The sequence below is a fragment of the Plasmodium inui genome (assembly GCF_000524495.1).
Source record: "Plasmodium inui San Antonio 1 unplaced genomic scaffold supercont1.27, whole genome shotgun sequence".
NCBI lineage: Eukaryota > Apicomplexa > Aconoidasida > Haemosporida > Plasmodiidae > Plasmodium > Plasmodium inui.
Genome location: NW_008481861.1, coordinates 179,631 through 191,836, shown reverse-complemented (window position 1 = coordinate 191,836; position 12,206 = coordinate 179,631). Strand labels below are relative to the sequence as shown.

At 40.1% G+C, this 12,206-nt stretch overlaps 2 protein-coding genes across 2 annotated transcripts; one reads left to right on the top strand and one right to left on the bottom strand.

Annotated features, from left to right (window-relative positions):
• Positions 1-817: 817 nt before the first annotated feature.
• On the top strand, positions 818-1,330 carry C922_04689 (hypothetical protein; the record flags this gene model as incomplete). Its single annotated transcript, XM_008820268.1, has 2 exons — positions 818-988; positions 1,169-1,330. 2 exons carry the CDS (start codon positions 818-820, stop codon positions 1,328-1,330), a joined length of 333 nt encoding a protein of 110 aa, XP_008818490.1.
• A 1,943-nt stretch (positions 1,331-3,273) lies between these two features.
• C922_04688 (hypothetical protein) lies at positions 3,274-4,827 on the bottom strand (the record flags this gene model as incomplete). The annotated part of the gene is made up of 1 exon (XM_008820267.1): positions 3,274-4,827. One exon carries the CDS (start codon positions 4,825-4,827, stop codon positions 3,274-3,276), a length of 1,554 nt encoding a protein of 517 aa, XP_008818489.1.
• Between the last annotated feature and the right edge of the window lie 7,379 nt (positions 4,828-12,206).

The window sequence follows — 12,206 nt, the reverse complement described above, 5'->3', positions numbered from 1 at the left end:
CCTACTACTTTTGGGACAGGGAACTGGCAATCCTAACGACACCGCACACGCGGTGTAGTCCCGCAAACACTATATAATGATGCCATTGCCTTTATTGAGGTGTTATTTATTAGCCTAAAAGTTGGGCGGCCCATTACAGAGGTTACGTTTCTTATGGAAGTATAGATATATGTATATATATACACACGCAGAAAATATCATTTACTGCAATGTGGTCACTATTTAAAAGACGCCAGGGAAGCGGAAACAACTCCTCGTTCCAACTTTTTCCCCTAGAGCAATACACGCGCTTAGAATCGCAGTTTCCCCTGAAACACAGAGAGCGCAGAGCCGGAAGAAGGGTACACATACAGACAGCAATGTTTGGCCATGACTGCCAAAAAAAGAAGGATATATGATAATGACCACGTACCATTGCGCGACCTTGAATATGAGTAGTTAATATGTAATTAAGACATCCCAAAGAGTGTATACATGCAGAATGAAAAACAAATGTTCCGTAGAAGATTCTATATATACATAAAGAACTTTTAGATGAATCAAAAGAGACGAGTGCAAATTGACCATGGAGAATCTCCTCCAAGTACTCGTGCATACATTTATGATAAATGAAAGTGTGATAGGTAAAATTACTTGACGGAGAAACCTAATCCGGATAGAGGCGCACAATTGTGGTAATCTGTACATACTAAAACATTAGTGGCATAGTTTGGAACATAAATACTCGTATATTTCTCATATGCTCAAGGAGAACAGTTACTTTCACAATTTAGCGCAGGCACAGACAAGCTAAGAATAGTGTCTTCAGGAAAATGTAATGTCCGAAAGCAATCAGCTTAACGAGAAACCGAAGACTCCCTTCATACAAAGGCGAGGAAGTGTATGTGGCAACTATGTTTCGAAACAACACATACATATGAAACAGTACATTCCAGATAGTTCCTTCCACAGACTTATGAGGCTCTACAATAAGGAAACACCCAAGTATGTAATACATAAGACAACCAATAATAAGGCATGAGTAGGATGCGATAAAGAGAAACAGGATGTGCATAATCACGAATTGCGTGTACTTACAGATGGGAAAGTACATAAGGAAGGGTGGATACCCCTATTCATGATGCTCCTGGATGGATGCAAAGAGCAATAGGATTCACAACACGTGAAGTTGTACATGAGCGGCCACATAAGAAACCGTTTGGACGACGACAATATGAACAAGTTCCCAAACATAGCAGATACACACAGAATCTTTTTGCGGATGTCAAGGAAGAAAGAAACGCTGAGTATAAAACACAGAGATTTACAGGCCTCATATAGGAGGAAATAAACAAAGAATAACACAGGAGCGCTCACCATCATGATTATAACGTAGCCGGAGGAAAGCAGATTCAGAGGCGAAATAGGACAGGCATACTTACATGTTACATTGGAATGGTGTTCATCGAAATGCCCTAAAGTGAGATGACCTGAAACAACTTTGATAAATACAGAGTACAGAGACATGCGAGGATCTCCTACCCGGAAAACAAAGGGGGCACGTCCTTCGAAAAACACGGACAGGAGGTATGTGAAATAGTTAACACATTAGGAAGATAATTAACCCTACTGCTGGTCACAATTGGAATGGGAAACACATGTCAAAGGCAACTCACCAATTGCGACTCATCCTCTAAGGAATATATCTGGATGCCGCGAAATATTTCATCTACGTTTCTATGCCTCCTTCGTGTTGAATGTCCGGGTGGATAAATTTTCCGTAACATATAGAGAGGAAGGAATGTTCGGATGCGGAATGCGAGAATCGCTATTTGTAATAATCCCCCTGGAGGATTCCTGAGAGTAGTCCCCTTATTTGTTCTCTTAAAGACTCGTTATACATAACAGCCTGGAAACATACGGAACAGGTGGAGAAAGATCACTGTCTATTTGTTTTATTTACTGATAAACATGGCATATTGGATTCTGTATTCCTCTGCACCTACTAAATTGGGCGCCACTGTTTTATCAGACACACGGAAACGTGGAATTTATAGAAAATGCTTAACTCCACCCTGGACGGTTCTGTACGAAACAGGGCACAACCCACTCAAGACACCGCAGTAGGAATCACACATTGATAAAATATCCTTAGAGATAAAATCATAAGTTAACAGTAGAAAAAGAAGAAGAACAAGCAAATATAAGTACCATAGCATTCTCAAAGGCCAGGATGTCCACTCCTTACATATCAGATCAGTCTGCCGTAAAGTTGTAATTACTTAACCGCCTATCATTCATTTATGAACGTAAATAGAAGTTATGCCATTTTTTTGCCATATCTATTGCTCCAATGAGAGAATAATTAATGTATGTGTTACTGATAGAATTGAGGGCTTCCCTAGTAGGATGGAAAAAGGAGGAACTTTCTGCTTATATCTTTGCGAAACGGGATTCATCAAATTTGACACGGAAGAGGAACATTTAGAAATATGGTGTCTCTGGAGCACGTATGTTTGTGTCTCAATAGTGATCATGATATAACCCATCAAGTAAAATACCACCTTCTTTGTTGAGGTCCCTGTTTCATCTTACCAGCATATATATATATTATGCTAACCCCTGCATTATATGGAAATGTTTTAAATCACAGGGTGTCCCCTCTTTTCCGATAGGACAAAGCAAAACAAATCGATAAAACAACAACTCCTCTAAGTCCGAAATCGGACCTCTCGTTGTTGTTCTTGGGTCATTCTGTTGGTACCACTCCTTATAAGGAAGGGACACCCCAACACAGACCACGTCATAGGAGGTTCATTCGATAGACTGACTCATGGATCAATCCTTTCTTGACAAAGACGCTCTTCCACAGATAATTATGGGAACAGAATGTTCCTATTCACTATCTGACTTGGGACAATCTATGTCCTTTAACAACCATACATGGGTGGCATCACTAATAATTAACAGACAAACAGACTAATAAAATGGAAGAAGGTACACATTCTAACACAATGTAGACTGTTCCTGGACCCACTTGATGACATAACATATTCTTCGGGGGATAACTAACATATGGAAGTAGGGTAATCATATAGGGGATATAACCCCTTAGTGCACCCAGATGCACACAGAGGGGCCGATTCATGGTTGTAGACGATGGTATCAAAGTGGCTGGGTGAAGAGCTCATATTAGTATAGCTCACTTCTCAACCCTAAACCCTGAACCCTAAACCGAAGGCTTACTCTTAAACTCATCCTGCGAACCTTATGAGGGCGATGCTTCTCCAACCCTCACGGTTCTATTCTGAGGGCGGACATCCCCACCGCTGCTATTCCTCCTCTCTGTGGTATTTCATAACTGAGGTGCCGCGGGGTCCCTAATCTTGTCCTCCCCTCCTTTGACTTCCTTCTTCTGCCCCATATCCTAAATATTCCATACGCTGCTGCCACTGCAAGTAACAAAACCCCCAATATACCACCCACTACTCCGCCTACTGGGTTATTTGTTCCTGTCTCTGAGTCGTGGGCTACGGTAACGGGCCCGAAGTTCTCCGGTTCATCCGTCTTCCGCTCATTAGTTCCTGTTGAGCTGTTGGATTCATCGGACTCCCTGCCAGCACCCCCTTGGTCCGGCGGTGTGCCCTGAGTTCTTGCCGAACTTCTTTTTCCCGCCTCCTCGGGCCCTTGGGATTTTAGTCCGCTTATTTTCTCCTCTAGTTGATTACTCTGGGCCGCTTGTTCACTACATTTCTTACTTGAATCGGGTGTTGTGTTAGAGTTTGATTCAACACACTCTCTTGCCTCTTCCTTTAGGCCCAGTTCCTGCAATCCTTTGATCACTATATTATTATTGCTTTGCCTATCCTTCTGGGGTTGTGGAATCTCGCTCTCAGTCATACTTAATACTGATTTTACTGCATCTGAGTGTCCTGTTCCTTCTGCGGATTCTCCCTTCTCCGGTGCTAAAAGAGCCCTCTCCAGCCATAATGCCCCTCCTGCGGAGGGGGAGTCTGTGGTTTTGTCACACGTGAAAATGCCCTTTGTCACGTTACAATATAAATTGGTGCTTTCCTTAGGTCTATTCTTTGATTTCTTAATCCATCTTGTCAGCTTATATGGACCACAATTTGGACATAGAGCTCTTAATGCCCCATATATGGTCACTATTAAGCTCAGACTGGGGTCCTGACAATTCTCATATGCCTCCTCAGTTGAGCACTGTCCGCTATCCCTATCCTTCTCGATTCCCCTTCTTGACTTCCAACTGTCCCAGTGGTCTTCATCAACGACTAAACCCTTATCGATTGTCTTACAAAGGATTTCTCTGTTGGCATACTGCTTTCCTTCGTCTTGCTTATCCGCAGTTAATCCTGTTATTATGCAAACTACTACCATAAGCACTGCCTTTCCTTGGGGGTGGGTATTCCAGTCTATATTCTGTGTTCTTGGCTCTCCTAATATCTTATACCATTCTGGCGCTGTCCACAACATCGCGAGATTGGTTTCGGTCTTTTCTATTATTAAGTTCGCTTCGACTTTGCTCATCACTTTATCCACTACCTCGCCCCAGTTCAAGAAGCCAGATCCAGTACTCCTCAGATTGGTGTTCAGAGTTGGGTTGAATTTTTTCCCCCACTCCGGAGAATGCGCTCCCAATAATTTTTTATTTAACCATTCCGTCAAACCGGCCCATCTTGAAACACCTCCCCTTATTAGTCTGGGGTAACAATATCTTCTTGGGTTATTCTCTGTACATCCGTGCCCCTCTGGAACCGGATATCCCCATTGCTTGTCGTCTGGACCCCATCCTTTTAACTTCCATTCCTTATTTAGATTTTCCCCCATTACTGCTACTTGAGTTTCTTCTATCTGCCCAATTGGGTTATTCTCCCTCAGACTTAATCTGATCTTCCTTCCACAGTTGCCTGAGCCTCACTCACAGCTGCCTCTTTATTGGGCTCCTTGGGAGTATGTAGCCATGGATTAACCTTGAGTTTTTTTCTGGCAGAGATAGTCTTACTATACTCATTGGTATATACTGGGCCCCTTTGGTTCCGGGTGCTGATTCCTGATTTTTCCCTATTATTTCATCCGGACTCTTCCAATTTACTCGCAATTGGATTTGTCCGGGAGTGAGTAATCTTGCCTCGTGTTCCTCCTCCAGGTCCCGCACCGCCCCCCTGTTTCCCTCTGTACCTCGTCGTCGCCCCAACTCACTAAGTCCCTATATCTGTTACTCCTATCCTGCTAGGGACTTTTGCTTTTTTTTTAACTGCTGCCAGTGCTCCTATCTTCACGTCGCTTAGGAGCTCTGCTGTTAAAAATATCAACTTCGGGAGATTTCTCTGTTAGGCTCCTTTGGGTTTACTGTACGCTTTCATTTCTCTAATGGCCTATATCTAGTCCCCGTTGAATCAATTCGGGCTTCATTCCGTTCCCTTATTCTTGATATACTCGTATGTTACTCACTGAGGGGGTAGGGGCACTTGTTGTTTATCACTTCGTTCATTGGTCGGTTGCGTGAGGTGTCATTAAGGTACCCTTGTTAGCTCGGATCTCGTCCTGGGGATACTCCATATGGAAAGGGGTCTGACGTTGGTTTCTTTAGGGCTAATGTTTTTCCATTCTGCCAGAGATTTTAAGCCGTTTGGAGATACATGGCGTGGGGGGTAATGTAAAGTGAGAGGGTTTTGTTGGAATAGTTATGTTCATGCTTTGTACCCTTGGGTTCTCTCATGGATCCTGATGATCCGGGATTTTATGCTCTCTTTCTTTATTATTGGCTATTAATCTTACTTGTTGTTGTTGAATTCTTGCTGCATTCTATGCTATCTGGCCATTACTTCTCCTGTATCACTCACCTTAGCCGTTTTTTCCCTGTGTTCCTTCTATTCACTGTATTTAATGGGAGGAGGGACTTGTATCCGCAGGCAGTCAATTTGGCTCCCGGTTGCTCTGCTATCCTTATTCCCACACATGCATTCTGTTGTCGGGCTCCATACGTCCTTAAAATACGCTTACTGTTGGGAACAGCTAAATATTGACTCGGCGTGTCCCCCCCTTGTCCTTGATCACTCAGCAGGGATCTGGAAGAAGGCTGCTTCTGGGTCCCTGTTTGAGGAGTTATGATTTTCGCTGTAGGTCATTATTCCTGCAGGGAGGGACGTGGATTCTGTTGCGTCGTCTGTTTTTTTATTTCTCGTTGGGAATAAAACATCTACTCTCTCGGGTTATTTAATGACTCCGAATTCTAATGGCTGAATATTCCCTTGTGGTGACTCTAAGGGAGTAGGTTGCTCAGTTTACTGAGGTAGTCCTAGTATTCGACCTGCTCCCTTCTTGATACTTCCTGTGCCACAGCTAGTGGTTTGTTATCCCCCTACTGGATATCAGGATTCTTATGTTACTGACATTCTCGTCACTAGACTATCTTTTATACTTGTTCACCGAGATGTATTCTGTTTTAGTCTGAGTTTCCAGCAATTCTCAAGCTCCTTTTGCTAGGTGGGGCTTATTTCTCTATACGCCCGTTTTCTGTTTGAGTTTGAGTATAGGCCCTGTTGTTGTAAGATGAGCTGTCCTCATTTGATATCGCCGTCCGGTATTTAGCCTATCCTTCTCCGAATTACGGAAATATATTATTCTCATTTTTTCTCTTCTTATATATTGTGGGACATATTCGCTGTTGCACTTCCCCCTTCTCCGAATGTTTATAAGAAAATGGCTCCTGTCTGTTGACATTACTCATATAGGGGTTACTATTCCCCCCTTGTTGGGGGAAATTTGCCTCTTATGAAGTGGTTTCCCATCAAATACTTCGGGGGGTAATCAGTTGTTCCTGAAGTTCCTCCGTACCCGCCGGTGCGGCTCCTCCTTTACCTTTGCTCTCTCCTGGGATTCTCCGGTTTGATTCTTTGTCCTCGATTTTGCGGCCTCCCGCGCGTAGGTTGAAAGATAATCACTTCCTGGTGGGATTCCTCAATTTTTGGGGCGTTTCCCCTTGTTCGTTCCCTCTCTCTGTTTCCATACTTGCGGCTCAAGCACAGGTATCCTTAATGCTTTTGCTTTTCTGCTCTATCTTTGCTGGGGGGGGTCTTAGCTGTTCCTTATCTTCTGCCCTTGAGTTAATCATGACGCCTGTAGAAAATACGCTGCCTCTTTTACTCAATTCATCCACTGTTTCCTTAGTCTCCTCCTCATTTGGTTCAGGGTTGGGCTTTTTCTTTCATCCTTATACCACTTCGCTGATATTACCACTTAGCTCCGGGGGTACTTGGGAGTTGGCTCCTTTGGGGCCCTATTTCTGCTGCTTTCTTTAACAGGGTTCCATGTCTGCCCAACATGCTTCTCTATTATACCCGGTCCTCCTTGGATGTATTCCTTCTGATTCACTCTATGCTGCCATCGGCTATTACATTCCCTGTTCACTTTACTTTTTGTTTTTCGCTTTCTGCTAATCTTCACTGTCATGTGGGCAACTAGATCATATAAACTTAGGCTGTTACTTATTTTTCCTCTTTGGGCTTCCTAGTGCCTGTTGGTGTGGGGGATATTCTCCGGTTGTTCCTGACTCCACTTCTGTTGAGACGCTCAGCTCCTAGGGACTAGATTTTATAGCTCTCACTATCTGGAATTTGTTATAACTATCGCTTCGGCCGTCGGGGTGTTCCACACAACCAACCACTGCTAATTACTCAAATCACACTGATCCAGGGGGACTATGGCTTCCCCTTGGTCCTAGGTTGAATCATATGCTTCTGTATACTTGCTGTTCCTTCTGTCCAGCCGGAGAGTATTTTGCCCCAATTACTCCTTCTGATGGACAGGATAACTATTATAATAGCTGCTATACTTCAACAGAAATTTAAAGAAACTTATTCAAATCGGTTATATAGCTGTAGGTATAAAATCAGAAGAACCCATTATAGGATATTACATCTTAGTTCAGCCAATACAACAAACCCTTTTAAATTGTGTTGACTTGTATTCCTCCTGACTTTTCTAGTATTCAGTGCGATGTATATTACTTTGTCTTGGATATACTATTATAAATATTCATATATTTCCTATTCTCCTTTAACTCTCATCGTATTCGCCTCATACCCATGTCAGTACCCGGATACATTCTCTGTAATATACGATCATTATCTTATCCTTCCCCTTAGAAGGGGTCTAGTCTATACACATTTAGAACACTCCTTCATTTACTGACTCAGATCCCTTATATGTATTACTCCTTTGAATTGTACTGGTTATCAACTATTTAACAAATTTCCTACATTTCATGATTCTTTGCACAATGGTGCACTGTCCAGATGACGCCTCCTCATTCATCTGTTATTTTGGTAATAGCATGTATTTCATCTGATCCGTATATAATCAGCGACTATTGCTCGACTCAAATCTGTTTAGAGCTTAAGCGACGCCCCTGGATACACACTAATATATAATGGCTTGTTACAGATCACTTTACGGGAATACCATATTATCTTTAATGAGGTATAATTAACTGGATTCATATGGCTATTTGTCTTTATTCAGTTTATTACTTCATCAGGAAGTTGCAGTTTTTCCTACTTTTATATAATCTATGCATTAATATATACGACTATTACATCCATATTCGAATACCATCTGTATTTCCTAATGCTGTATTTGTTACTATCTATACTCCTCTAGAAAATAGGATATCCACAGGATTGAATTCTATTCTTCCATAAAAAATAATTATGCAATCGATTATTTAATTATTACTTATACAGTGATTTGTTACACGCTGCATACTTCCCTTCTCATTCCAATGAATCATCCATTCCTGCACAACCCTCGATGCAAATTTACTCAATCTTCTATTTGTGCAATAGGGTGCGCGTAATTCTAGTTTAGGATTCATTCCTGCATAATTGTCTTTGTAATTCTACTGCTAAAATTCCGGTCCCATAACATGGGGTGTAACTGCAGTCATTCATGTCTTGCCTTAAAAAATTGGTATAACTGGCTTTACTTATTCACTTGCATAGACCATCTTTGTAACAACAGGTAACCATGATGGTCTGCACCTCTCCCTTCTTAATGGTATTGTCTTATTCATTTTTCTTATCCTAGTACTTGGAACCCTACTGTATTCTGCCCCTACTCTAAATACTCTGTGTAACAGTATCTGACTATTCATCCTACCATAGTCCTTAGTTCAAGACAATAGAAGGATTAATCCTTTTGAATTTGGGTTGCTACTCAGGCAGTTTCTTTTCCAAAGCATTTTTGACCTTTAAAAAATAGACACAGAAAAACCACGAGGTTACTATGGAAGAACACAGAACAAGAAAAAAAAAACTACGAAGCCACAAGAAAAATAACCTAAAAATCAGTGACAGACGCATTTGAATATGATTTCATTGTAAACTCTACTCAATGGACAAAATTAATATTACATTCTAAAAAGGCGCTTTATTATGGCGTGTAAAACATGTTCGGGGTCATCAAGGTGTCCCAACGGCTTTATCGCAATTCCTCAGAACATAGATAATTTTGGTATGTACTTAATGATAATTCTATAATCCTCACATGTATATGTACATAAATTCAGATATGCATATATATACTGCTGTAATCACAATGTATAGATGAAAATGCCGAAGAAGAAAGGTTATATACTATATGCATCAAGCCTCCCTCCCGGATTATTTCCCGAATTTTTGCATTCGCCCCCTGTTGCATCATAATGTAATGCAGAAATATCTAATGATTTTTAATATAGAGAAGATTTTCACTATATATTGATGCATTCCTATCCTAAAATATAATGAATACAAACATCTTTGATAAAGAAAGCATATGAAAAAATTATTTATGGTAGAAAAACATCCCTGGAAGGTTTCCCATGAAGGCTCGGATTCCTTCTTTTTCTCTTTGAACGATGTAAAAAAATTAACCGCACTTACAAAACAAACATTGCAGGATATTTGACCCTGCAGCGCAAAATGGAACACATCTCAAATATTGAATTCTGCACTTATTCTTTGTTTCTTTGGGTATTGATCCGGCTATGTTTTTTTTATTCCTTTCTTGGCCGCCTGTTTCTATCTATCACCCATTGCAATAGTTATTGATGTCCCTCATACGCCCCTATTCCTTACGACTGTTAAATTATTTATATTTATGGACATATAATTGTTACATTAGAATAAACATGTGGTATCATCCGATGCATATCCCATACTCCTTCTGGTCCTGTATGTCCTTATTAAGACGCTTTCTATAATCCTTTAACGATTTATCAATTATAGCAGTGAAATAGAATAAACATCCTGAACATGCTTTATTTTTGCAGAATATGATTAAATATATGTTAGGTAACTGTTTTTACGCGCAATTATAAGTTCCAGTTGTCTCACATTCCTGCCATTAGTATAAATTTATAATTTCACTGCTATACTGTTTCATTCTCTAACTAAAATCTTTTCCATATGATTCACCCTAATTCGGGTACTCAGGTAGGAGCCAGAATAGACCTCTTATTTATTGTTATGTAACAAGCAGTTATAGTTCACACGAAGAGGGGGTATGCCTGTCTTGTCTTCCAGTCCATGTTTGTGCTCCTTACGTGAATGTAAACCCAATCGTATTCACCTGTTTCCCACTTCTCGTCGTCTTTCCTTTATTCCACAGTAGAACTAAAGAATTATTGGATGAAACCTTAGGCTTCCTATATATAATTGGTGCAGGCTCCCTTGCAATAACTTAATTTAGGACATATAACCGATATAAAAATTTTCGCGCCCTAAGGGCATGAATGTACTCACACGTTATTCTCCTCATCTCTACGTGGTGATAGTTGTCATGTTACCATTCCGTGACATAAGATTCTTTAATTTTATCTTCCTTTAATTATAAATAACAAAAAAAAAAGAGATAGAGGCGTTGTATGGTACATGTAGGAATGAGAACAGAAGCATAAGCGCCCCTAAGAGAAATAATGCTTCCGTTTTTATATTATCCAAAAGAAAGAATTCATAACTATAACTTATTTGACTTCATCATTGCGTTTTTTAAACTTATGATGATTTCTAAACGCGCGTCTGAAGAATTCTACCAACACTCATCCTTCAAAGATTCAACGTTTTAATGATATACACTCCGCATTACATTATGAGCGTATATTCGGAATATGAATGCTTCTTGTAATGGAAACTTACGCATCATTTTATTACTTACCCCCCAAGAAATACAATTTTAAATCCTTCTTAAATACTCTTAAAAAATAGGTATGAAAGTTTATTCTTCTCAGGCTAAAAAAAATGATATCACGCCCTATTGTGCACAAACAAAATTTCATAATATACGCTATATGAGTTTCTCTTAGCTTTACAAAATTTTCATAAGATAATACTTATATCACGAACGCGCCAAGATCATTAAGAAATGATAGTTCTTAGGTGCACATATACACTATTATTTCATGACTACATCAATGGATAGCTCCAAAAAAAGAATAAAGGAGTCTGTATTATTTCATATCCTGTCCCTTTCTCTTATAATCGCATCAATTAACACCCTTCAAGTAACGGGCAGACTGTGTGATGTCAATAAAATATGCCACATAAATGTTCTCTTCTGTTTCTTTCTGTTTCTTTCTGTTTCTTTCCTTTTTCTTTTTCTCCTTCCTTTTTTTTCTATCTCCTTTCCTTTTTTTTTCCTTTCTTTTTTTTTTCTCCGTTCTTTTTTTTTCTTCTTTCTTAATTTTTTCTGTTTTTTTTTTTCTCTGCAGATTTCTCTTTATTCGTCTTACACGTGCTCCTCATTTACTTCATTTACACTTAATTCACATATAACAGGCCCCTCCTGCGGCAACTCTTGCGTTGGACCCTTATTATGACACTTTAGGCGCCATTCTGATACTTATAATGACGGATCCTTATACACATCCCTGGCCCATTTTACTCGAACCCCACGGGATTTATACATAGCATTACTTTATCCAGTTAACCCTATTGTTTTTATGTAGGGGGGAAATGGAATCCAGTTTTCAAACGTGAAACGGCTCTCCAATTTCACAAATTAATCATTCCACCGTCCCTGTTTAGCACGTTCGGAAATGAATACACACGATATCTTAAATCTATGCCAGCGGATTCTTACCGATTATTGTAATTAGCACTTTCTGAAATTCTTGAATTCTCCATATTGAAGGAGGATTCTTCAAGTCTCATTATAACGAGTTTACC